The sequence below is a fragment of the Pithys albifrons genome, chromosome 3 (assembly GCF_047495875.1).
Source record: "Pithys albifrons albifrons isolate INPA30051 chromosome 3, PitAlb_v1, whole genome shotgun sequence".
Classification (NCBI taxonomy): Eukaryota; Metazoa; Chordata; class Aves; order Passeriformes; family Thamnophilidae; genus Pithys; species Pithys albifrons.
The window spans coordinates 88,664,380-88,692,350 of record NC_092460.1 but is presented as its reverse complement, the minus strand read 5'-3'; the positions used below and the strand labels follow the sequence as shown (position 1 = coordinate 88,692,350).

The following is a 27,971-nucleotide window of genomic DNA, read 5'->3' as shown; positions in this document are numbered from 1 at the left end:
GCAATGACAGTGGGAATGCGGCCCTGGAGAGCCCCACGCTCGGCCCTGGGCACCCCTGGGTGGAGTGCCGGCAGCACAGCCAGCCCCAGCCAGTCCTGCCTCAGCCACAGGGAAGGAGGAAGGAACAGCTCCACGCTCGGCCCTGGGCACCCCTGGGTGGAGTGCCAGCAGCACAGCCAGCCCAAACCAGACGTACCTCATCCACAGGGAAGGAGGAAGGAACAGCCCCACGCTTGGCCCCTGGTACCCCTGGGATGGAGCACTGGCAACAGGCAGCACAGCCAGCCCAAACCAGTCCTACCCCATCCACAGGGAAGGAGGAAGAAGAGCCCCACACTTGGCCCCTGGTACCCCTGGGTGGAGCGCCGGCAGCACAGCCAGCCCTGCCTCATTCACAGGGAAGGAGGAAGAAGAGCCCCACACTTGGCCCCTGGTACCCCTGGGTGGAGCGCCGGCAGCACAGCCAGCCCCAGCCAGTCCTGCCTCAGCCACAGGGAAGCAGGAGGAATGGACATGGGGTGTGTGAGCACCTTGGTGGGGCTTCCACATCCAGTGCCAGAGCCTGCGGCGGGAGGCCCCAAGAGCACGTGGCGGCTGCTGGGGAAGCAGTTCCAGACTGACTGGGAGTGGGACACAGCAACGGGACAGCCCGTGTTAAACGTGGCTTCACACACTCATGGGTTGTCTGGGGATCATGGTAAGGCTGTGTGAGCTAATGAAACTCAAAGGTATTTCTAAATACACCCATGTATCTGAAGAGTATTTATGGGTCAGATTATATGCTGGAGACTGAACTAAAGAAGTCTGAATCACAAATAAAATCTATTTATAGCTACAATTAAGCACTTGAAATTAGCAAACAGAGTAAGCATCTTCAAAGACTCAAAATCTGTAACAGATTTTACAAGTGTTTTTTGTTGAATCAGAAGTCATCAAAGTAAATACTGCAATGATGGGGTAAACAGTGAGACTGTCACTGATGGGGAATCCAGAGAGACACCATGACATCTGACCCCTTCAGGCCATGGCAGTGCTCAGAGGGGATGATAACCCTGTGCCAGGTTAGAGCAAAACTGAGTTTCTCTTTTTGGTTGTAATGAATATGAAAAGCCACAAATCCCTGAAGTAACTATGAGAGCCTCTGCCTGTGCACAAACACGGATTCCTCTAGTTTAATTTGTTAAACTATTCTCTTTTAGCTCTGGCTCACGAACTGCCCAAGCAGCCACAGGAATCTAATTCTTTCCAGGTGGTTTAAACACCAAAATATTTTCCATGTCCAAGACCTGGGAAAACATCTGATCCAGAAAAGCATTCCAAAAATCAGGCAGCACTTCCTGGCACAGTTCTAGGATGGGATTTCATTCTGTTAGAACACTTACTACAAAATATTTGCCTCCTGAAAGAAAATAGGCACTTTTCTGTTCCAATTTATAATCTGGAGTTGTTAAATCACCTGTAAATTTAGCCTATTTATGGGTACTCAGCTCCTTCAAGCTGTGAACCGCAGTGTCATCCAAGTGGGCTACAGCCAACATAATTCACTGCCATCACTCAGCAGCCAAGAAAACAAGAACGCCCCTTGCTGACATTTCTGTTGGTAGTGTGAATGGGCCTTGAATTTCTAAAGTTACTATCACTTAATAAACAGTCATTCACTTTTTTTTTTACTCTACTCTTCGCTCAAGATGGACAGTTTTCATTTTAAAGCTGGAAAAAACCTGAGGGACTTCAGAAAATACAAGGTTTCGAAACAGAAACAAATTTTAAGAGCAGCCAGAAGAGATCACTGGGAGAGACTCTAAACACAGCACAGAGAACACTGTTACTCCCTTGAACATGAGACTGAGAAGACCCAACTGTCTCCTCCGTATCTCATGGACCAGCTTTCCAAGGAGAACACATGCTGAAGGGGCTGATTTCTGAGGACGTTAAGAAACTCACTGCTGTAACAGATTCCCAGAGAACAATGAAAACATAGCTGAATTTAGCCAAAAATGTAGACTGCACAAGAATATAGCTTCTGTCCCCAAAAATGAAGCATTAATAGCTTGATATGTCTGCGTGGGACTAAAAAGATTAAATGAAAAACTATAAAAACTGTTCACAGAGAAGCACAAGAAGTAAGTGTATCACTGTGATACTCTGAATTTTAGATCAGGTTGTGTATTGCAAGAGCTGCAAGCTCTTACAGACTTGGGATATTTATACTATCCTCTTACTAAAGAGAAACTAAAGCTTTTCAAAATGATGCTGCTTCTTTTTTCCTTTTTTGTGTAGCTCTGACTCTCCCAGGATGGGCTGGAGATGCACCACCTCACATATTTATTTCCTGACTGTCCCTAAAGGACTCTGCACCAAGAATGAAAAAAAATTCCAGCTCAGATGCACGCAGGGACAGCCTGGAGACAGGTGCTAAATATTTGCAGTAATACTTAGCATCCACGGAGGACAATGTCTCACAGGTTCCTCTATGGCAACCTGGCAATATGCTCCCAGATATCTGTAGGATGGACTGGCTGCACAGCGCAAGTTAACGAAATTAATTTGGCCTCATTTATAAAAGAATAAAACCCAGACTTAAGTTTTTCTCATAAAGAATCAGCGTTACAAGCAGATTAATGCCCATATAAATAGCTGTAAGAAGGACAATGACACCTCTGGATTTTATCAGACAGGGTTCTGCTGCTCTTGAAACCCACAAGTCCAAAGGCAAGGTGCCCTGGAAAGCCCATCCCATTGGCCAGTCAGTGCTGCTGGAGAGCAGCTCTCTGCTGCTGGTACTCAGAACCAGTTTTGCTGCTCTGGCCTTCCTGGGCATACTCAGTACTTACCCACACTTTCCACCCAGCTGTAGGTACATAAACCCACCCAGTCTCCATAAGGGAAGTTGCTGACTCTCTGTGATGGCATCAACAGGCCGAGTTCCGAGGGCAGCATGGTGAGCACACAGTGCTGTCTGTCACAACCCTGTCACCAGCCCCCAGGGGAAGGGACCACCCTCCTCCTCAGCACTCACCGTGCACCAGCAAACCTGTGACCACTCTGGGGCCACCAGCATGAGGGAGGGAGACCCTGGTGAACTGCAGAAAGACCAGGGAGGCCTAGCCTTAGGTGTTCAGGGGGCTGAGCAGAGGATGCAGGAGGGGAGGCTGGTGCAGCTGGGTCTGCTCAGGTTGGAGAAGGCAGTAACAGAGAAGAACAAGACACAATCTTCCCAATGAGTAGACAACACAGAGCAGACATGAGGAGAGATGAGAAATTCCAATCAAATACAAGGAAAAAAACCTCTCTGGCAAGACTGGGTGAATACTGGAACAGGCTGCTCAGAACAGCTGTGGAAATGCCATCCTGACAGGGATCCCTCAACCAGATGAGGCTCTGAACCTCATGTAACTGTGACAAAAGCCCTAGTTCAGAAAGCAGGTAGACTGCTAGAAATGTCTTTAAACCTACATGTTTAAACATACATAAACCCTTCCATGATGATACAAATGCAGATTAACTGTATTTACTTACTTTCCCTTTGAAAGTGTAAATTTATAAAATCTAATTTCTTGACAGAAACTCCAACTTCGAAATACCATGATGTTTTTTACTTAGTGTTGACATTTACCTCAACAGAAGCCAACATTTCATGTATTATATGGAGATAAAAACCAAGATACAGCACACTCAGCATATGGCACAGAAGCCCAAGGCAATCATCCATCCTTACTGACTGTACTGGCAGTTCCTACTTACCACCTTTCTATCACAGAAAACCACTTCAAATTGCTTTTCTCCATTTGCAAATGGAGAACTTTTCATATAAATGGTCACACTGCTGTTTTTTAGTCTCTGGAGAGGCTCTGCTTCTTTCCTGCCACATGACTGTATAGGAACCTACCACAGCACTGAACTGCTGGCATCACTATTGTATATTATGGATCCACGTCTAATCACACAATTGGAAATAGCTACATTTCCTCTGGTGACAGCTGTGTACTCAATCTGGTGATTGAAAAATGGATGCATGCCTAGAGAAAGCTGTCTGGGAGAGGACTAGAAGAACAATTCACTTGGACTGCACCAGCCTCCCTGAACTGAAGCCCCAACTGAAAAAGGACAACAAGCTATAGGCCAGAATTATTATTTTGACAGATGAGATCCAGCTCTTGGCCAGAGTTTCTCTGCTGCAGCTGAAATGAAGAGACGTGAATGAGATGACTGGAACTGCTTTAAAAATAGGCTTGGTTTTAAGAATGCTGTTCCACAGGTAAGTGGGAGCATGGAAAGAAGAGCAAAAAGCTTTTTGAGCTACACACACCTGCTGACTGTTTTCCCATGGACATCTCCCTCTGAAGAGCCAGGCAATGGAAAGAATATGAAAGGCATTTTGCATGGTTACTGCTTGGTAAAAAAGGCCAGATACACGAAACAGAGGATGCATGGGATGCTTGGAAAGGAAACAGGGTTCTTTCATTTGCTGTACTCCTATCTCAGAATCATGCACATGCCAAGTAGCTGCTTTGGAAAGGCACCTTCTCTGGAAAATCATTTTCTGTTCAGTGTTTCAGGCTGTCCACCCACCACCTTCAAAAAGGGTGCAGTGATTAATAACAGCATTCTGTACTGAATCTGCCTACTGAAAAATATGTGCATAACGACTTCAGGGTTTTTTCCTCTCTAAACCATTTTTTGATTTTCCATTTTCCTCAAACTACTGCTTTTGTGCAGACTGAGGCTTGTTATCACACCTTTGGTATGTGCCACTCACACATACCAGCATGATGATACTCATGATCCCATGGAGGCATGATCATTGTTTCCCCGCTTACAACACTGTAAGAGTAGTTAAGGACATCCCCCGCATTAGAGGACATCATAAAAAGAAGTAAATTTGGGGGACAAGCCCCCAGTTTACCTACAAGCACTTACATGTAGGTTTAATTTTAACACCTCAAGTTACTGTATCCTGCTAATTCCTCATTCTGTTCCTCTGAGTTCTCTCCTATGAACGAAAATGCTCATATTAAAAACCCATCACTGTAAGTTTCCTTGTAGTAGCATCTCCCTCATTTTGAAAGCTCTTTGCCCATCCCCTTCCCCTCACATTCAGCAGTGTTTGCTTTCATCATCTGTACTCTTTTTGGGGAGATGAAACACTAAGTACAATTTTCGCCTTGTCTGACTTCCTGCTGATTTACTATTTGGTGGTTCTTATAAAAACAAGACCTTGCAGGAACCACAACTCTCCACAAAAGGCACTTCAGGAAAGTATTAAAACCAGTCTTGTTCATGTCCCAGCTTGTGATAAAGTCATCTCCTCCCTGCAGCTCCAACAAGAGTGCACATAATGAACCAGTCAGATGATGAACTCATCACTTCAGGTGCTTTTCCTGTCTCCAATCCAACACCATAAACAAGGAGAAGCAGTGGAATCATGGTGCTTGCAGTCATTTCCAGGAGCAATACAAAGGGACGTGTCTGCCAGTACTAACTCCCTCATCTTGCCAGGATTACTTGGCAGCAGCAGTGGAGTCCTGTGTCCCATGTTTTCTGGGATTTAGGAAATGCTAAATCATGCAGTGCCTGTTCAGTTTCTGCTCTACAGAAGGCAACCCTCTCAATACTACAACTGTGGAAGTTCTGCCTGATAAAATTAAATCATCAGCAGTGGTTTCAGTCCTGTCAGAGGTACTGCTGGCTCCAAATCTATTCGGGTTTTTTTGATGAAACTGAGAAATGCACCTCCCTATTGGCAGAATTAAATTAGGGCTTAGTACAGCAAGGGAACATTTTCTAGAATTCAGTAATTGTGGAGAGAGATAGATTCCCAATGTCTAGCTTTCCATGAGAGCAGCTGGGTATCCCATTTAAATAGGTCACACTGATAGAAGAAAAATAAAAGGACACTGTATAATTTTTCTAGCAAAATTTATAATTGTCCAGCAAATGACAGAAAGAATCACTCAGACTGAAGTCACTGAAGTCTGGGAAAAAAAATGTGAGTTGCCCTTTTTTTGCCTGCTTTGCTGAGCACAGAACAAGCAAACAGCTCCACCGTGGTTTGGAAAAGCTCACTGACTCCAAACCTCTCTCATAGCTTCAGACCACTGGATACATGCACGGACTGTAAGCTTCCAAAGATATGCACCACCCTCTTCTTTTCCCTTGCTTTTTTAATTTAGTATTTCCTCAATGACTGAGACTCAGATCACCTGAGCAGAGGACTGGTACTGCCTGAGGATACTCACATTCATCCTTTCATTCTGATCCGAAGATGTTCGGGGCACAAGAACTGGGTCATGTCAAAACAACTAAAATTAGAAGATTCAGCTCAGGGGCTGCTGGCTTGCAATGCCACTTACAGACATAGCAACAAAGAAACAGCACTGTAAGGTTTTAGCACTGAGTTATTTTGCCCTGTTCTGCTACTTGGTAGAGTCGCTGCATGTCCCTGATTATGTCCGCTTCCAGCACAAGTAATCCTGACCAGAAACTCAGGCCACCCCTATGCTAAAGGCAACACAAATAAAACAGGACTACTCTTGCCTGGAAGCTTCACTGACACCACAAAGTTCATGGCTGGACAAAGCCAGCCCATACCAGCAGAGCCCAGGTGAGGAACACTGTCACAGAGACACAACACACCACATCCCAAAAGCAACACTCACAAGGGGTATTCTGAAGTTGCTGTGCACACAGGAAACAGATGCTTCGCATACCCAAGGCCCTTTTATCAGAGGCTTTTGTTTAAAATCATCATCTCCATCCTCACTACTAAAGATCATCATGTAGGACTGATGGGCAAATGGCATGATAAAAAAAAGTCTGCTGCTGTTGTGATAGAACACAACCTCTGCACTTGACTTAACACACTTTATGCCATAAATACAAACCAACACAAGAACCAGTAGCCTTGCTACTCTTCATTCAATGCTATTCTCAGTGAGCAAGACTTTCATTAGCAAGCAAAGGCAGTGAAAACCTTGGGCTCAAATGGAGATCCACAAAACAACCGACCAAGTTAAAATCCCAGGTGAACCCTGGTGCCAAGCACTCCAAGTTGTCCTTCATAAAATCCAGGACACATAAAAAGATTGATGTATTTTACATACACATAAATCTTTGACATGGAAATCCTATTGGCACTAAGTTCATTCCAAGAAAGGCCTATTTTTAATCATAATTTTTTTATTGTAATTTATTTTAATGGATACATGAGCTAAAATATCTGACAGAGCAGTGGACATAAAACACGTGGATAAACTCTCCTATTTTGCAAGCTAAGCAGTGTTCATGTGTGCTCGGTGCTGTCACACTGGGTAAAGTGAGGATGGATGGGAGCCTGCCAAGAAAAAAGCAATGAAATATTGCTGGACCACCAGTTTGGATAGTACTGCTTCCTAAAGTGCCCCTAATGACTTTGGACTTGTACAAGCAAAGAAACAGGACAAAGTCATCTCTTTGCTCTCCTTTTGAGAGTCTTGGGGTATCTGAGCTGTATTTTGGCTGAAACTGAACACCTCCTGCTCCTTTGGAAAACACAAGTGACAGTAAAAATTATGGAACAAAGTGAATTTAAGTATGAAATAAGAGCAAAGTAACCCAGAAGGGCATTTTCTGAACAGGTAAAACAAGGAAACCAAACATCAGAAAGCAAGTGGGACTGTAATGGCATTAGAACACTTTAGTAGTTTACAGTTCTTGACTGCTTTAGGGACTGGGGAAGATTCAAATCGTAATTTCCAAAGACAGCCTAAATAAGTTATTTGGGAACTTGCAGTTCCACATCAGGAATGCTTCCCTGGCTGTTAATCTCTGCTAAAAGCCTTCTACAGAAAGAGCTGTTAAGGTCTTCAAGGCAATCCCTCCCTCAGAGCTGTTTTCCACCTGATACAGACCACTGTTCCCAGTGCTCTGACCCATTTCCTCAGCCACACAGCAGTGAGAGCAGATTCGGGGAGGTTTCAAATGAGGAATTTTTCAGGTGAGCTTGAGAGCCTGCTCTCTAGTTTTTACACAACTATACAATGATAACTGAATTCAACAACTCTGTGTCAGTGCTGTAAGGTTCTAAAATTTCTACTGCATTTTTTAAGGGAAAAAAGCCCAAAGCCTCTGGCAGAAGACAGAATTACAGCACTTCTGTCTCAAATGCTTTACTATGTTTACACTTACATAACAAAATAGCAGAAATGTAATTTCCTGATTAAAATACTTCACACAGAATTGTGGATCTGAGCTAAGGCACCTCCAGTGGCAATGATGCTTTAGGCTTTCTTCCCCCTTGAGTTTGAAGAAAGCAGTAATGCTTATGTAACATGGAAGAGAAAGTGTAAGAGGTTGGGCAGCCCCAAGTATTTTAGGAATATTACATTCCTCAGGTATGATATTGATATTAAGCACCCCATTATCTTCAGACCCAATCCTAGATAGATTTCAGCCTGCCTTATGTGGCTTTAGCTAAAAGACTGTATATAAAATTAGCAAGGGTAGGTACACCCCTAAACAAAGATGAATACCATAAAAAGTTATCAGGTTCAACTGAGGTTTGCAAGTATCAGTTAACAGGCACAGAAAATCTCTGTAACAATTCTGCAGTTAGTTAAGAGAAGAATCATTGGAAGAATTAAGGAAGAAATCTGTGGAATATTTTCTATGGTTTCTTTCCAATATAACAGAAAAACTACATTTTGTCCTCAAATGGATGAGTAAATTTGGAAATGGATATTTTTCTGTATACTAAAGCAAGAGCTAGTACTCAGCTCCCGAGAAAACACACTTTAATCTCACTTATGGGTCAGTTATGTCCAATACATGGCCTGCTGAGCTTATAATGTCTGTAGGATTTTATGTTCCTTTCAATCCTCCTCCTCCTCCTTTCCTGCCAAGTTGTGCAATTCTCCCCATCACCCACTCCTGCAAACTGTGTCTGGTGTTTGAGTCTCCTCCTCGTCCTCTTCCTCCTCCTCACACACTTACTCTTTCAGACATGTATTTGTAAAACACAAAGATTTGATTAAGTTTTTGCTTTTAAAATAGACACAGGTATTTTTAATGTATTTTTTGGAAATACACACCAGCTTTAATGAGAAGATGCACGTAGCTTGTTTGTCCTCAAAGGGATTCTACAAACAAAACTGTTTCAGAAAGTTGAATGATTAAATTTTCACTTTTCCTGCTCTCTAAAGATTTTTAAAAAATCTGTCATTTCAGTTCCCCTGTGCTAAAACTAATTCTACAGAATGTTACCACATATTTTACACTAAATTCCTTCTTTTCAAAGTTTCAAACCTAAAGCTGTGATTTGCAAGCCTAATCCAATCCATGTTTTCACTGCACTTGGCAAGAATTTGAAGGATTTCACTGTTCTGCTACTCCATGCAAGAAAAAGGAATGTAAACACAGCAAACAGTAGCACAGATTCTAAGGCTGGAAAGAAACATGCAGTTGTACTATTTCAGTTACAGTTTGTCATTTAAATATACATACACTTCCCTCTGAACTTGCATGGTTTTCACTACAAATTGAAAATGCACCACATGAAAATCGGAAATGTTCTCCAAAATACTTCCTTTTTGATTAGAAAAGCTTGAGGAATTGAAATAAAGGGAAAAAACCATTGGCAGCTCCGTGATAGAACAGAATTTATGATAATGCATTTGTGTCAAAATGTCTAAACCATCCCCATCAGGTTTTCTGACCAAATAAACCACTGTTTTTAGGAGGTTTACTCTTGTAAAATACACATTGTATTGTATTATTCTTACCATACATGCTGTACTCCAGATATCAGCAGGTGTACTGTAACCTGCTCCTATTAACACCTCTATGGATCTATATTGTCTTGTCTGGATGTCTTCTGTGAAGTGTTTGTGCTAAAAGAAAAAGAACCACATTAATGGACAAAAAGGACAATAAAAAGACCTGTTCTAAATGGTGAGCAGCTAAAATGATGTAGTTACACTTACCACCCAGCAGGCATTTCCCAGGTCAGCAATTTTAACTCTAATTTTATCTGCATTTCTTGGGTCCAGTGGATTCACCAGTAAGTCAGCAGCACGAGTTTTTGCTAACACAAGCAAAATTCAAAATAGTTAATATTTTGAGCATACCATTCATTATCTAAGCAGTTTGCCTGACACTTCATCCAGTGTTGTCATACTCTGGGACATCAAAATAATTTGCTGAATGTTACAAGAAATTAAAGCAACATAAATAGGATTTCTTACCGTGATTTCTAAATATCCTTATACACATCAAGTGCACATTTTTTGCATTCTTTAACTGTCAAATTACTATTATTAAAATATCCAGAGTAGCTTTGAAGCAAAACCAGTGCGTGTTTCCCAAAACAGATTCAGACAGAAAACTCCACATTCCGACTCCAAGAACTCCACATTAAAGATATGTTCTTGAAACAGTTTGGTTGAGAAGATGAATCCTGCACTTCCATGTCTGAAAAAGTTAAATGCAACTTGGCTGGATTTTTTCTCTCCTGGCTAATTTGAGAGTCTAAGGGACTGTCAAGCCCTTCCACAAATAATTCATAGTGAATCAGAGTTCTCTGAAGGTCCTATTTGCATCAAGTATGATCCAGACTAAAAAGGCAGAACTTCAATCTAATTCATCTTGCAACATTCAGGGGCTCTTGGGACACTGAAAACCTCTACACAGACCAGGGGAGGTGCTGCTGTTCTCTGTTTTGATGTGCCACCTGCCAGTTCCTAAACTGCACTGGAAAGAAAGCAGATGAGGTGAAAGTGGAAGACAGAACCAGGTATCACAAATCACAGAGCAGCACAGGGTTGGTCTCGGTTTCCAGAACTCCATGGACTAAATTGGAAATCAATGGTAAGAAAAGAAACAGGTACTAGATAGAAAAAGCACTTGTGATTCTAATGATCTGCTGAACTGGTGTAAGAACTGGGAGAGGAAAACATACCAGACATGGGACATGGAGATACAATCCTGTGTGTGATGGTGAGTGAGGAGTGACTGAAATCAGATGGCACAGAAGCCTGAACGGGTCATCAGAGCACTGAGTATGTGGCCAAAAAGAAAAGAAGTGGCAGAGTCCACCAGGGGAGAGAAGGAAAGAAAATACAGGACTAAACAGCAGAAGACAGAAGGGGTGGAGACTCAAACAGTCCTCTAAAAAGCTGGAATGGAATCCAAGACTCCAGTTCCTAAAAAGCACCAACACAGGGCATAGAAGTAAAATACTTGAAAGACAGGGATTAGTAAGACTGGCAAGCTTAATATTAGTCCTCCCTAACAAGCATGCTGCATAGTGTGGTCTAATTTTTGTTAACACAAGGAGATCCATTACTCAAGAAATAACAGAGCCTTTCTCAGTTAAGTAGTCCTTGCCAAAAAAAAAAAAAAAGACAGTGCTAGATAAATCCTTCCCACACAGCTTGTTGAAGGTGAAGGACTGCAGTAAATAAAGTGGAATGAAGGGGGGAAAAAGCCTCTTGAGTATAACATCTGATTATGACATTAGAAAACAGCTTTCTTCAACCTTCTTCTAACAAAGGGACCTGGCCAGGTAATAGGAAAGCACCTGTACTTTTGTGTTTTACTCAGAAACTTATGATGTTTATGTCCTGTATCTTCTGAGGGATGAATTCTTGGATTCTGATGACAAACACAGATCACTCAAAACTGCAAGTGTCATCAGAAGGAGCTTCCCTTTCAGTAAGTACGCACAAAAAAGCATCCAAACCACCTTAACCTGAGCACAAAACTAGTGAGCACTTCTGTGTCCTAGTTCTGTAAAATCTACCAAGTATCACCTTAATTCTCATAGTCTCAGCATGACAGTTACTTAGTAAACACTCAAACACTGGAAGGAGTAGAGTCACAAGGAAATCACAGATCCATCTTCCGGGCATTTGGTCACAAAGTGAGAACATGACAAAGATAAAAGCTGCTCACCCACTGAACACAAACTGGTCTGTGCACTGAATGAGGCAAGGGGCCCCCCCAAAATAAGATGTGATCATGTCACTTAACAATGTATAGGAATGCCTAGACAAAGAGGAACTAATGAAGTCTACTTCAATACAAGGGCATTAGAGTGAAAAAGTAGCACCATTTAAAGATATTGAATAGCTTGCAACACTTGCATGCTTCTTTTTCTCTAAATACCTTCATCTGTTTTATTACTGTTTAACACAACATTATTACTGATACCATTAATATTCATAACATTCAGCTTTTCTTCTTTCTACAGAAGAACTGAGCTATTTACTGTCCTTCTTTTTTTCTTTGCATGAAAGGTGTGTGAACTGATGAGATAACATCAAGGAGGAATAAAGCAGGCTTGTTTCTCCTGGAGAACAGCTGTTCCCATGATGACAAAACTGACTATACTCTGGAGGCATGAGGATTTTACACATTACCCCCAAAACCAGCCGTGGAGTCTTTCTGTCTGTGCAAGAGATAGCAGAACAAATGTAGAAACTACCAGGCATCTAGAAACCTCCTGTGTATTGTTTCAGAGACTTCAGAGTGTAAGGAGATGGACTGGAAACCTTCTTTTCCTGGATCTTGGGATCTTCCAGAAATACAGTCCTGCTCAGCTTTATTTATTTCACATTTCCTACCATACCTGTCAGACTCTGTAATAAATTGTGTGAATTGCTCTTCTAATGTCATAAAGCACACTTGACTGCATTTTTCCATACAGTTCCATTTAAATTTAGTAACTTCATCTGTGACAATGCTGATGGCAGACTTGGGGATCTGCTCCCTAAGCCATCTCATTTTCTTCTAACCGCTTACAGATTCAGTCACTCAGAATTTTCTTTATTAAAGTTGAAACCCATATATTTGTAATTTAGCCACTGGCACTATAAATAAGACCTATGGGTAATACCCTGAAGCAATTTAATTCAATGGCAAAAATCCAGCTCTTTAGAATGACCCTGCAATTTCACCCTCCAGGTCTTCAAACAAACATTACAGGCAAAAGTTTTGGATCAGAGCTGTTCTGATGGCCAGAATTTAAATGCCCAAACCCAGGCTGGATACACAAAAGCCATAGTGAGTTGCTGTTGGCAACATGCCCCCGTGAGTTTTGATAAAAGGTTAAGGGAGGAACTGTTTAACACAGAAAGAACCATTAGTGAATGAACACATATCACATTACAGAGTTTGTCAGTAGGACTGAGAACAGATCTGACAAGCAGTAGCAGACAGAAGCTGTAGCCAGACAAATCCAAACGTGCTACAACTCTTCTGAAACAATTCACAGTACCAAGCAGTGGAACACACTTCAGCCACATTACATTGTTTATCATTTTCCCTGTCAAAATCAAGAGCAGTATCTTTTTGTTTTAAGCCAAGTATAAAGGTTACTGGGCTTAACAGATGGTATATTTACTGACTGGTTATAAAAGGAAGTCATGTTACATGATCTAACGATCACCTTCTACCTCTAAACTATGGGAATGATGCTTACTTGCACCTATAAATTTCCTTTTCTTTTTTTCCTGTGTAGACTGACTTGTCAACGCAAATATTTAATCTGCAATAATTTATCTATCTTAAAAAACAAGTTCTTGAGCAAAGAAAAACCATAAATCTTTTCTGCAAGAAAAATCATCCAGTTTACCTTAATGACTTTTTCTTAACCTAACTACTGCCTTCATATTCCACTTATCTGCCCCTTTCATTTAACGTAACACACGCATGGCTACGAGACAGAAGTCACTAAGAGAACACTTACTTTTTGGCAGATCCCCCGTGCTTGAAGCTGAAACCGTTCTGCTCCTGTCGTGAGATGGGCTGCTCTCCTCTCTTTCTGTGACAGTTGATCCTTCAGAAACAGCGGAACCACAAGCTACAGACTCCAGAGCCCCAGAGAATACTGAGGCTGAAAATTCAGAGAACTGTGACTCTGGTATTTTATGACGTCCATTTGGCAATTCACCATTGAACTGTTCATAGGAGCTGCTGTAAGAGTAATCACTTTTTGCATTTGGCTCATCAAGATTATACTCCTCTGGATTTGGACATTCTTCCTCTTCCTCGTCTTCATCTTCAATCTGTTGCTCCAATAGGAATGGGCCGTTCACAATATGGCCATTTGTTTTGGGGGATTCTATCCACTTAGGGTCTGTAGAGTCAGTGTTGACGAGATCCTGCTCAACGTCATCATCCTTCTCAGTGTTTTCTTTCTCTGTGTCTTCCTTTTCATCCTGATCTTCTGTTTCACCTGAAAAATTTCAATGAGCAACTCATTAGATCCCGTATCAATAAGCCAGATTGAAATCAGGCATTCATCATTTTTAACTCTTCAGGAACTACTTGATTTCTGACATATCACGTGAGGAAATGGTACCACCAAAACACACAAAGACCTTAAAATCTAAATTAAAGGCAAAAGAAAGTACTACTAAGACTGTTGGAAAAATAAATAATGGGAAGTGGTTCAGGAGGGAACAATTTGGAAGAGAATAATGTTGTGAAAGGAAGAATTATGAGACCTTGAGAGCAATTTTTATGAATCTAGAACTCAATCTCTGTCAAACAGGGAGTCATCACAGAAGTAGGAAAATTCTCACAAGAGCAGAACAAAACCAGACCAAACCAAACTAGAGTCTCAGGAGTTACATCTTCATCAGCACTGAAGAGCTAACAAGAAACTCAGGGAAGTCAGAATGGAACTGGACCATAACCAGTGTGGTCCACGTCACCACAACTAAACAGGAACAAGACATCTCAAACATTTCAGTGAAGAAGTTGCAATCATTATTACCTGATACATTGTTACAATAAAGGATGCAAGAAGAAAAGGGGAAAGCAATGATGACTCCAACTACTGCATTGTTATAGAACACAAATGCATCTTATTTTTCTTCTACCTCCCCAGGATACACAGTTATTCCACTCAGTGTGGTATGACAACTGATTGCTCGGTCAAATTTCCTATGTGTTCTTTTGTGGCATTTGATAGCTATAGACTGCTATTGATGGTTTTCTTCACTTCTGTGGGAGGTTTGATTGTTCTTTACCTATTTAGGCTTCGCAGTTACAATTTTACCTACAGGAGAAAATGAAACTTAATGATCTAGGACAGTTTGGAGATTTTGTTCCTATACCAGATGCAACACTGCACAATTACTTTCCCCTCTGAAGCACTAAAATCAGGGTTAATAAAAGCAGGTAATACCAACCATCATCATTTCCAGGTTCTTCATCTACTACCTCTTCTATATCAGCTGTTTTTAGTTTCACCTCTGGGTGGTACTCATCTTCTTGCTCATTTGATGGTACAGCTGAGGTTACATTTTCTTCTATTTTTTTCCTTTCGGCTTCCCGCTCCAGTTCTTCTATTTCCTGCAGGCGTTTTTCGAGCAGCTCAGCTTGTCTCTTCTGCTTTTTCTTCAGCTTTTTCTTTTTGTTTTTGGATATTTTTCCAACCTTAAATATTAATACAAGAAAAAAAGAGAAAAAACCCCCATAATCAATTAATCTCATGGCATGTCAGAGTAAACTCACTTGGAATTATTACATTTTTTGGAAAATACTAGATAGCAATTAATATAGTAATTAAACTGTTTTTCCCATTTGGCTTCAAATCAGGAATGATGTAGGGTGATACGAGGCAAAAAGCCATCAAGGTTTGACACAGTTAATCATGTTTTTCCAAGGTTGTTTTATTGGCTACAAGAGCGAAACACATCTAAGATGCCATAGTAAAATTCCTATGATCCTATAACCTCAAACAGGAACAATCATCTTAAACCTCAATCTAGATTAACAAATTATACTGTATGTGGAAGATAATCTGGCATCATAAATTTGATACATAACTTCTCTCTCTGTGCAATGCAGGTAATGACCAGCTGAGAAAGAAGACACATGAAAGCTAAAGAGACTGAAAGCAGTGAAGAATTTTAAACAAATCCTGTGTTGTTCAGCTATTTTCCTGTGAAAGGAAAGCATTTTTATTGTTCCCTTCTGGCCCCAAACATATGAATCACAAACAACAGATGGCCATTATGAAGTTTCACATTTTATGTAACATCAGGATTGGAAAACTCAGGTACAACAAGGAAATGAAAAATTAACACATCTGAGCTAGAACTGAAACACTTTCTTACATTTTAACTTAATTGTGACTTCTATTTTTACCATTTGATAAATGAGATCTGTTCAGTTTTCATTCAATTAAAAAAAATCCTCAATTAAAAGAAATACAAAGAATAAGGAGCAGATTGTTTTCTCAAAGGTTTATCTGTAAAACCTGTTCTCCTCAAAAGAAGCCACAGTACAGTCAAAACAAGACAGTTGATTTGACAGTTCTATTAATTGTCATCCATGTTGCATGTCCACTGAAATTACACACCTTCTGTACACACAGAAAGCAGGTTTAACCATAAATATTTCTGAACAGCTGCATTACCATTAGTTATTTGCTATAAGTATATGGCAAAAAGATCTTTCAAAACTCACATTACTCCCTCTCTTTTAAGGTCATGATGCCCTTAAGCCATCCAAAATGCACAGCATTTTGTGCATGCACCCCTTTTTGTCAGGATTGGAACAAATGGATTATTCCTCAAGAGATGAAACTGGCAATGCTTAACTTTCTTTGACACAGCTATAGAACTGCATGTCTGTGAGAGTTTCCATCAGAGAAATACTGTGCTTAAAACTGGTAAGGCCAAAGGCATGAAAAGAAAATGTTCCTTGAAAGATAAAAGCTTTACTCAAAGGAAGCTTTTAAAAAGGGTAGAGACTACTAACAGTCTAATAGCTATTAATAACCACAGAAACACAGAAAATAAGATAGTTAATTTGAATTATGTAACAATACTTACAGGCTTTTGTTGTGGAGCTGTACTCACTAAAAAGAAAAAAATAAAATTATAAATAAAATAAAGATATTTTTTTACAAAAACAACTGTAATGAAAGCAAAGAATAGTAGAAATCATGTAAAAATATTCTCAACTAAATAAGGCAGTGATTTTTTTTTGTTAGCCACACTTTTTTACTCTTTACAAGTACATGCTGCCTGAAATCATTTGATGTCCTCACTAGAGCATCTGGAATTGGAAGGAGGTAACAGCAATGTGAGCACAGCTGTGCTGTGGTTGGTAGAGAGTTAATGGAAGTCAGAAAGGAAAGTCTGAATCCAGAGTGGACAGAAAACATCAAAGGATTGACTGCAGAGTTGTCTCACATTAAATGCATGCAGTCATCTGACTGAGCAGGTGTAGACACATCTAAATAGTTCAGGGAATATTTGCAAAGATACAACTACGGGAAAGCCAAACACTCATGTTTCCTTTATTCTGACACAAAGCAGTTTGACTGCCAGGGCTGCAGGCAAGGAGTGCCTGAGGCAAAAAGCAATCACAGAAAAGGCACCTCCAGCACAGGCCTCTCCCTCAGCCCCTCTGAGAAGGATCCCACCACTGAGTAGGTCTGATGAGATTCCAACACTGACTCTGAGAGCAGAAATACGAGACACACAAACCCTCCCCGCAGTGATCAAACCCAATAGAAATAACCAAATATGGAGACAGGAGTAAAGCGGAAGGAAGAAAGAGGAAGCCAACGGGGCACAAGAACCTCTCATGAACTTCTTCAGGCACATGGGCATATGGCAACTAACAAGTGCAAAATAAAACATGGAGGTATTTTATGGGTTCAGACTTTGAGTTAAGTGCAGGGAAAAACCTGTTTGAATGCCCCTGAAAAGACAAGGTTTCTACAAATATTCTTAAACCTGAGCACTACCACTGCCATAAAAGGGGAATTTATGCAGAACCTATACTTGAAATCCTAAAGAGAGAACATCTTCAGCTCCTGTGTGGAAAGCCATATATTTAATTTCAATTTGCTGAGAACAAAATGTGATAAAAACCCCAACAGTATATTGCTTAAAATAATTTATTTTAATGTCAGAAAGAAATATAAAGGCTGCATGAACAAAATCAAGTTCCTTCCCACACAAGTAACATACAATCTTTAGCTATGTCACTACATATTATGCAAAATTCAATACAATATGTTCACAATTTATAAGATTTTGCATCTAAAAATACATAATGCTGTGAAATGGATTCTGACCACAATGTATGTTCCTGATACAGCAGATATTTTTATTATACCTCAGAGATTTTTAATCTGTATTTTCTGAAAATATTACAAAGATAATCACTTCTCCGCTGCTATAGCTGATGTGCTCAACTGGCAAATTAATACCAACCACAGTACCAAAGGTCACAAAAAAAGCCACACCTCCTTGTTTGCCTTTACTGCTGTGAACCTCTTTACCTTGGTTTGTGGTTTGTCCTGGTTAAACATAATGTGCAGTTCCTATCCAAACTCCTGGGAAGTTTAACATAAAACATTTTATGCCCCTAGGTGGAAGGGCATGTCACGAGTTCAGTTAGGCACAATAAATTCAATTTTCAAGGGTGAAAAACTATGAATCCAAAACTTTTCATTGCAGCTTGAGAATACTTCAAACTGATAAGGCGGCAGATAATTTCAAGGACACTGATGAACTCCTAATGGAACTGGACATAATTTAGGTAAGATTATAATTATTGTCAATATTAGAGATGCGAGCTTCCAGTGTGAGACTAAAACCAAGGCGTTAAAGCTTATGGGGTTGGAGGAGAGTAAGTTTATATAAGTGAATCTTTTCCTGTATCGGGGGACCCTGAAAACTTGAACGTGCAAAACCAGGAAGAAAGCATTTCCCTGACATTTCCAGAGCAAGAATAAGAACTAACCAGACTCGCATTTTTCACACTTAATTATTTAAAATGTTAATTTGCATCGAACAAAATACTCTGTAGTAATATGCTGATGAGCTTTACTACCTTGCATTTAAATACACAGCCATACCTGCCGAGCCAGAGGGGGGAGGAGCCCCAGCCTTCTGCCACTCGGTGGCTTCGGCAGCCATTCTGCGCACGTAGGCATCGTCCACGCACATCAGGATGTTCTCTGGCTTTATGTCCGTATGGATGATCTTGCACTTGCTGTGTAGGTAATCTAGACCTTGGAGCACCTAATTACAAGAAGATTTTAAATAAAACCTGCTTGAAACTGCAATTAAACTTCTTATTAAGAAACTCAACCCTCATCTGCATTTTAAAATAAAGTTAGTTTTATTCCAATGCTCAAAAGTACTCAAAAACTGGAAAAAAGGTATTTTCAAATTATAGTACAAAAACATAATTTTCCACTGTGCCACGAAATTATAGAACTTTCTGAAACAAAACTGTATGATGCACAGTAATGCCAGTGCAGTAACTGAATTGTTTCATATTCAACTTTCATAAATCAGTTTTCCTAACGTGTAGTGCAAGTTTTGTCCAAGTAGAAGAAAGAATAAGGATCTGTATTATCTTTACTGACATGAACAACCTGGAAGTCTTACCAGACAATGTCACTCTCACTAGTCCAAACTGGCAATTCCAGTCTCACAAGAATTAAAGCTTTTTAATCTCCCAGGATTAAGCTGTTCCTCTTTTCCAACGTATGAAGTGATTGAATTACTTGGAATTTTTACCTTTTCTTACATTCAAAATGCAATTCACTTTGGAAAACTGTGTGATTCAAATCCTCTCCCACCCAAGTCATACAGCTTCAAAGTTGTATTTAACCTCAAAATCAGACCAGCCTGCTTAGAGGCTTTATCCAGGTAATTTCCCACTCCCCCCTTTATTAGTCTTTTCTTCTTAAAACCAACCCAGCTCTCCAAACACCCTTCATTCCTCATCATATGCTGCTCATCTTTGTCCTTGCCTTTCACTGAACTTACTGCAGTAAGCCAGTGTCTTGCACTTGGAACCCAAAACTGTAGAGAGTCCTAAAACACAAAACAGATCCCTCATTCTGCTGCCTATGCTCCTGCTAATGTGGGCTACTACATGGTTAGCTTTGGCCACCACAGGAGCTCCACTGACTCACACGGAGCTTGTCTACCATGACCCCTAAAGGGAAGCCTGACATCAACCTTGACATTTTCAACTAATTCTTTCTTATTCATAACCAGCCCAGCAAGGTGGATCTCCAGCTTGTTCCTGCTCATATACAACTCACCCCGTGCTACAAAGTTGCCCTCTACCCACTGCAGAAATTTCCTTGAGTGCATGAGCCCTACCAGAGCAGACATCAAGGTGGTTGAAAGTCCACCGTAAGAACTAGGGTATTCCAGTTGTGTGAAGGTCTTTATTATCTGCTTCTGAAACTGTCAGCTTGTAGGGCAGACGCACCAGGATGTTACCCCTGGACTCCCCTCTGATGCTGACCCATCCTACAGAAGATTTAAGCATTCCAGCTCACAAAGGAGGGTTAAGGAGAATCTCCATCCTTTGCTGGATGGACAGGGAAAACACAGTGACAATGGATGAGGAAAAGACAGGTATTTAATGCCTTCTTTGCCTCAGCCTGTAAGTCAAATCAGTTGTTCTCTGGGTATCCAGCCCCCTGAGCTGGGAGACAGGGACAGGAGCAGAGCAGAACCAAGCCCCATAATCCAAGGGGCAATCAGTGACCTGCTACACTCCTTACACACACACACAAGTCCACGGGGCCAGATGGGACTCACCTGAGGTACTGGGCTCATTGGCTTGGATGGGTGCACTGTTTCCTGGGTAGAGCCCTGGCTGGATGGCCAGGCCCAGAGAGTGGTGGTGGATGGGTTTACATGCAGGTGACAGTCGGTCACCAGTGGTGCTGCCCAGGGCTCAGTGCTGGGACTGGTCCCGAGGACAGTTGTGTGAGATGCAACAAGGCCAAATGTCGGACCTGCACTTCAATCCAACAACCCTGTACAGAGCTACAGGCTGGGGGCAGAGTGGCTGGAAAGCTGCCCAGTGGAAAGGGACCTGGGGGTGCTGTTTGACAGATGGCTGAACATGAGCCAGCAACGTGTCCAGAGCCAGTGGCACCCTGGCTGGTATCAGCAACAGTGTGGCCAGCAGGACCTGAGCAGTGATTGTCCCCCTGTACTCAGCACTGGTGAGGCCACAACTCAAATCCTGTGTTCAGTTCTGGGTCTCTCACTACAAGGAGGACACTGAAGTGTTATCCAAAGAAGGGCAATGGAGCTGGTGAAGGTCTGGAGCACAAGGCTTAGAGGGAGCGGCTGAAGGAGGTGGAATCTGTCAAAAAAGGAGGCTGAGGGGGCACTTCATTGCTCTCTACAACTCCCTGAAAGGAGGTTGTATCCAGGTGGGAGTCTGTCTCTTCTCCCAGGAAACAAGCAGTAGGACAGAAGAAATGGCCTCGATTTGCACCAGGGAAGGTTTAGATTGGATATTAGGAAAGATTTCTTCACTGAAAGGTTGTCAAGCACTGAACAGGCTGCCCAGCAAAGTGATGGAATCTCTACACCTGGAGGTATTTAAAAGATGTGTACATGTGGCACTCGGGGACACGGTTTAGTTGTGTTCTTGGCACTGCTGGGTTAATGGTTGGAATTGATGATCTCAGAAGTCTCTTCCAACCTAAATGATTCTTTGCTATGAGCTGCTTTTCCCTTGCTGAAACACGATTTCTCCTTACAAACATCTCTCAGCAACTTGATTTTCATAGCAGAGCAAAAGAAGGTATTTTGAAAGTACAGTTCCCAGTGAACTGTTCTGAAGTGTTTCACCTTTTTAACACTGTGACTTTACAACAACTTAGTGCAGACAGACAGCAATTTTTCAAAGAACAGGTTATTTTCATTTACAATCTATTTTCCAGAGATACAATTTTTGTTCATCATCATCACAGCATATTGTTTCCCAGAGTTCTGATTATTTATTTAAGAAGCATGACATGTCAACCAAAACTGCAATTTAATATGAATATCCTTTCATCCACAAAAATAAGACTCACTGCTTCAACATTTTATTTTCTAAAGCAGCTCAGGAAGCTGAGCTTTATCAGTGGAAAATCTTGATTCAAAAAACACAACATAACCCCCAAAAAGCCACCAGCATGCAGAAACACAGGCTATCCAGTAAGATGCTCTTGCAAACCCCACTGAGATTATCAATAAAATATATCTTATCTTAGATATTAATTAGTAAGAGTTCAGATAAAATATCATAATTCCAACCTTCAAATTGTTATCAATGGCGGGAAAACCCATTTAAACTAAATAAATAAACTTAATTGCTAAATAAACCTAATTACTAATAAATCTTACCTGTCGAATTATACTTTTTACACAACGGATAGGAAGGCCTTGATAGTTGGACTTGATTATCCATTTTAGAAGATGATGTCCAAGTACTTCAAAGACCATACAGACATCTGGGATTTAATTAAGGATAACTTCCAAATAAACTTGTTGATGAGATCAACACAAATGTTTGTTTGTGTACTGGCTAAAGCAATTGTCACCCTGTGTAGAGGGAAAAGGGTTCCCCCTAAAGTGAGCAGAACATGGTATATGCTTTGGTACCTTGTTGCAATTATGCAAATCTTCTCTGCTATTTCTACATGTCAACAACAGCACTAGACTGAACAATTAAATAAGTAACTGTAAAAAGTAACTAATTCATTTTTGTTCTCTTTGAAACACAAGTACTGATTTGGCCTATTATGTTGAGTTTCTAATACATTTTAAATTATCTGTGTAGAAGGTTTTAATGCCAAAAGTGTGCAAAAACAGCGTGTTAGAAAATGAAGCACACTAAACATCTCTCTTAGGCTCAATTAAGAATCACCTGACAACAAATACTAGAGTAGTAAGAGAATACGTCTCCTGTACTTTACAATGCCACAAGTTTAATTTGACCCAGCAATTGCTACTGGCCACTGACAGAGGCCAACAGCAGATTGTTATAGAAGACTATCAAGAAAAAACAAGGCGTAGGATCTTCCTCTAATTTGTGGTTTAAAGGCTTCCTAAGTTAAGAGACTCTGCACTTATATACCTGAGTAGCCTATCTTTTTGTTGAGAAACTCTTCAGATACTAAAACTAATTTTAATTTTTACCATCCACAACACTCTGGCAAGAAGTTTGACTATGCAGAATTAATCCTCAGACATGAACTGAGAACAACTTTAATGTCCCTGGAAATCAGAAAGGATGCCTAAATCTTAACTACATGATACTATAACCTTGCAAAGAACAATATAATACAAATAACATAAATTTTATTAATTGATGGCTACTGCAGGAAAATCTCAATTAATTAAACTGAACCATCTCAGAGACCATTCATACAGAACTACACTGTTAAGGGAGAAAACTTACCTAAATTCTCTAACTTTATTAACTAGAGTCTTGGCAATTATGTTAAAATCACTGTCTTAACTTGTGTCAAAACGAGACTTACCTTGTCTATCAGTTTATCATTTACATTATTCCCAAGTACCTACTCACACACATAAAGCTAACTCAAGTTTTAAAATCTGCATCTCCTATACTGAAGTTGGACCAAAGGCAAAAGGTCTGAAGATGAGTCAAAGCACCTTGAGATGAACTCTAATGTAACTGCTGCTAATTTCTTCTCACTTCATGTTCCTTAACTCCTGTATTAGCAGTGACACTGACCAGTCATTTCCCCATCACACCAATCAGGTCTACTCAGAACATTAAACAACTGCTCATTCAGAGGAGTAAACAGTCCCAGGCTCCTTTACCCCACACTGAACAGAAGTCACTGGCAGGGCACCCAGCCCTCATAAAGGATGAGCAGAGCACATCAGCCCTGCAGGGCTCATTAACTGAACCCACGCAGAGAAGTTGCAAAGCTACAGCAACACAGATCCCAGGAAGGCAAGACACTGCAACATTCGGAAAGGAAATTTAGGGCACCCGCCCACAGTACTTCAGACCACTGCCACTGCAGACTCTCCAGTGCACATTCCTGCCATTCCTTGCACTTACAGAAGTGTTAAGTCTTGCCAGCAACTAGAAGTAAAAAGGGGTGCAGGGAAGTGAATCACTGAGGGGCAAGGGAAGGGCACAGAAAAATAAGATGTAAGCAGAGATGTAAGAGGAATGGCAGAGGCAGACAAAAAGATGGAGGGTTACAAAGAAGTGCACAGATGTCTACCTGAAAAAAAGATTGCAATATTTTGCTGGGAGGACTCAAACAAACTCAAGGCATGATCAGTATTGGAGAGACCACAGGAATGGGGAAAAGAGAGCAGGCTCAGTGCTGGTAGTAGGTATATGAAAATGTGACTGTTGTCTGATACACTATCCTGATCTCAAAAACATTAACTGTAAGCCAGACTGTCCACAACAAAGAGTTTGGCAAAGGTTGAATATTAACTGTTGGAAAACCAGCCTTGCAAGCCCCAGGTTATTCCTACAGCACCAAAGTCCTGACAGGTGAGTAGGTCCCAAAAGTCCTCCAGTAAAAATAAACCCACCCAGTGGACAGGCTGCCTCTTGTGAAACGCTCTTTGAAGCAGCATGTAGGGTGTGTGAAAGGGGAAAACTACACAGAGCAACAAAAGTGAGAGCAAACCTAACATTAACCAGCTGACAGGCTGTTCCTTCTTGACTCAAATCCTACCTGTAACTATCTATAAACACACATTACTAGTTAGAAGAGGGCTAAAGGCTAGTTAGGCTAAATCAAGTAAGGCTCTAGTACCAACCCAGAGGACTTCAGGATGTATTTCAGCTGCTTCTGAACTGGGAGCATTTAGGTGCTATGTCATTTAGTTAATGCTGTATATTCCTCGGAGACACATTTATTAAAATCATTACAATGTCTGATTGTGTAGAAATGTTTCCTGATTTTTTCACTTGTCTCTCCAAACGATTGTTCCTTTACATGATTATCTGAATATTTCCTTAAAAAATGCTCCATTCAAATGAACGCTTATTAAGGCTTAAATAAATATCCAGTGCAAACAAACATAATCATCTACAATTACTGAAAACACTACAGCACTTAAGTTCTGGAATTCTGTTATTTCGTGAAAAAAATCATAACTATTGTTTTTTTAAAATATACAAGTAGTTAAAAATGTTCAGTCTAATGGAGCATAACACACATTATTTAAATTCCTCTGTACACAAACACTTATTACAGCTTCCAGAAGAGAGATGAGTGCTTGTGGACACACAGTGCAGGCCAATGGGTCTGCACATTCCCAGCTCTGCTCTACACAGTTCTTGACAATTTTCCCTGTTTGGAAGCTCCATGACATTTTGTGGTATTAGCCATTCAAAGGATTCACCCACCTCTCTTCTGTCTTGCTTTAACTTTTAAATTTATTCCATAACCAATAATTAAGCCTCTGGGAAGCATATGTTGTTTTAATTTATAGTCAAGGAACAGATCTTTAGTGACTTGCCCAAAGGAAGCTGGAAACAGCAAACCATGGAAAAAAATCTCAAATTATTCTATTTCTCTCAACCTGCTCAATTCAATGACACTAAAGTAGCACTAATATGGCATTTTAAAAATGTAAACAGCATGTTGTTAAAATCAATTACCTGCTCCCTCCCAAGAGAACCTGAACCAAAGATTATTTTTCCCAGAAGATAAAAAGGAGTTTAACAAATAATCAATGCAACCAATCATTGCTCAAATAACTCAGGATGCATTAGACTCTTGGTATCACGTTTTCACTGTCAGGACTTGGACAGACTTCAGCTGTAATTCATATTTGAGTCCAGTATCTGCCCATCCAGTATACTTGTATATTTATGGAAATTGGACTTCTCTGTAAGGCAGGAACATTTGCCTTCCACATAAAAACTTCTATATTGCCAGAGTTTTGAACAGGAAAACTGTAATAGAATAAATCAACATCAGGTGTCCGACTTTCATCTGCTAACACAAAGCTACCCAAACCTTTCTTTTCACTAGCACATGATCTCTTTTGGGTTTGTCAATTTAAGTGCTGTATTTCAAAAAGATACAAGCTTGGATATCCTTTCAAAATATTACCACTAATAAAATCTACTCTTCGCACTGAGAAATGGCTCTCACCTTTAATACAGTTCTATACACACTTTATCAAGAATTTAGGAACATTATTGGGAAACTGCTCTGATGAACAGGTAAGAGTTATATAGTTACGAATGCATTTTTTTATTCCCTATTTCATATTAGTGTTTTACAATAAAAATAGAAAATTGAAATTTTCTCTTTCTAAAAATAATTATTCTTCAATTGTACAGTTGTCAGCTGAAGACCTGAAGCGCTTTGGTTTCATGATACTTTTGTGAACAGTTAAGACAAAATACAGATATTTATAAAATACTTCTTCATAAGCATCTCAGCTTATAAATTAAATCTATTTTTTGGTAGCACAACAGAAGCATCAAGAAACCCAACACCGGGTTCTTTGCCCCGCTGTGTTAAGCAATTTCTTTGATCTTCATTTATATTCAGTTTGAAATGACTATTGGCAACTGGTTTATTTTAATTCCTTAAAATTTGATGATAAAACCCAGAATAAAAAAACAGACTATACTAACTTCACCTACATTTCAGTGCCTTTCTACCATGGTAGCTGATCACTGAAGCAACCATGGCACAAATCAAAATGGGACCAAGGAAAAGGAGTTAAGACGCCAGTCTAAAACTGAAAATACTTGACCCTACACTCTCATTCTCACCATGGACCCAAAGGCCCCTTAACTGATGTCAAGAGACAGAAGAATGGGATGCAAACTGCTTGCACACCTCTCTGGAAAGATGCTTTCTAGAGAGCATTCAGATTTACTGACAAGTCACCTCCCACATTCCCCTCCTAGAACACAAGAGCTGGTGAAAGCTGCCTTAGTCCCATGTGCTGAAGACTGAAGGCACAGCACCAAAATGTGAGCCCTGCAGAGGAAGAACTGTCTCTGCCTGGTGGCAGGACACCATGAACAATGAGGTCTGCCAACAGGGCTCCAGAACACAGGCACACACATAAATGCCAGCTGCAACAGTAAATGAAAGCACAGCAATGTAAGAAGCTGCTAAAATATCTAATATAATTAGCAAGAATGAATAACTCAGTTTTGCTCAATTCTAAAATCAAATATATTCATAGACTTGAAATTTTCCCTGCGCACAACATTCAGTCATATTTTACTTTGTCTCTCATCTTTCCATCCCCCACCCCCTCACACGTTTTTTAAGGGAAGCTTTCAAAGATAAAGCTTTACAAGGTTAATATCTGGCCAAAAGATGATCACATAAACAAGAGACGAATCTTCATGTCCTCACATTTCCCACAAAAGAGAAATCAGCTTCTTCATGACACTGACACTTTATCAGTGTAGAACAAAATAAGCTTCAGTTATTACAACTGTTTTCATTAAAACTCTAGTTTTCAAGTAAACTCTCCACAGTTCCCCCACACCGTGACTGGATTCATGGGATGCTGCACTGTGTGAGAAAAGCCAGGCCACGTCCAGTCCAGGCAGGACATTACACACTGGACTACTCTTCATATCTACATTTATTCTGGTGTTTCTACTCTACATATGAAGTAAGACCAACGAGAAAAAATCCAGAACTAAACGGTCACTTATCTCCATAGACCATTTGTACTGAAGATGTCATGTTCTAAAAAGGATATGAATTCCATTCATTCCAGAAATTTTGAAGTCATCGATTAGCTGTACAACCATATCCTTGTTGGGATCATTGGGGTCACTTTCACGAACCTAAAGCAAGAACGCAAACACTGACATTTTAGGGGAAAATTCACTGTAAAATATTCACTAGTTAGGTTTGTTATTACTGTTATTATTGGTATTGAACACTGTATTGCAAGAGTGGTACTTACACATTTGAGCAACTTGATTTCATCCAAGGCTGTCTCTGTATAATGCTGGGCACTTTTTACAACTTTCATTGCAACAAACCTTTTTCCCCTTGAAAAGAACATAAACATTTTCAACACATGCTCTGAGCTAATACAAACATGCCTTGAAGGTTGGGAAATTTTATATAGAATATTTCATAGTCTAATGTATTCTGACAGAACATAATGAAATTACATTTAACAAGAACTTTCAACAGTATTGTGAACAGC

General features: G+C 40.4%; 1 protein-coding gene across 5 annotated transcripts in view; it reads right to left on the bottom strand.

The window, feature by feature from the left end:
• SRPK2 (SRSF protein kinase 2) overlaps window positions 1-27,971 on the bottom strand; it is a 143,743-nt gene that overhangs the window by 9,554 nt on the left and 106,218 nt on the right. For all 5 annotated transcript variants that reach the window (XM_071552664.1, XM_071552663.1, XM_071552660.1 and 2 more), the window contains 9 exons: window positions 27,723-27,810; window positions 27,513-27,600; window positions 22,167-22,273; window positions 18,866-19,031; window positions 16,824-16,849; window positions 15,174-15,420; window positions 13,724-14,212; window positions 9,960-10,060; window positions 9,759-9,866 (listed from right to left, as the gene is read on the bottom strand). In XM_071552664.1, the coding sequence (XP_071408765.1) occupies window positions 9,759-9,866; window positions 9,960-10,060; window positions 13,724-14,212; window positions 15,174-15,420; window positions 16,824-16,849; window positions 18,866-19,031; window positions 22,167-22,273; window positions 27,513-27,600; window positions 27,723-27,810 (1,420 nt within the window). The remainder of the gene's footprint in view (window positions 1-9,758; window positions 9,867-9,959; window positions 10,061-13,723; window positions 14,213-15,173; window positions 15,421-16,823; window positions 16,850-18,865; window positions 19,032-22,166; window positions 22,274-27,512; window positions 27,601-27,722; window positions 27,811-27,971) is intronic.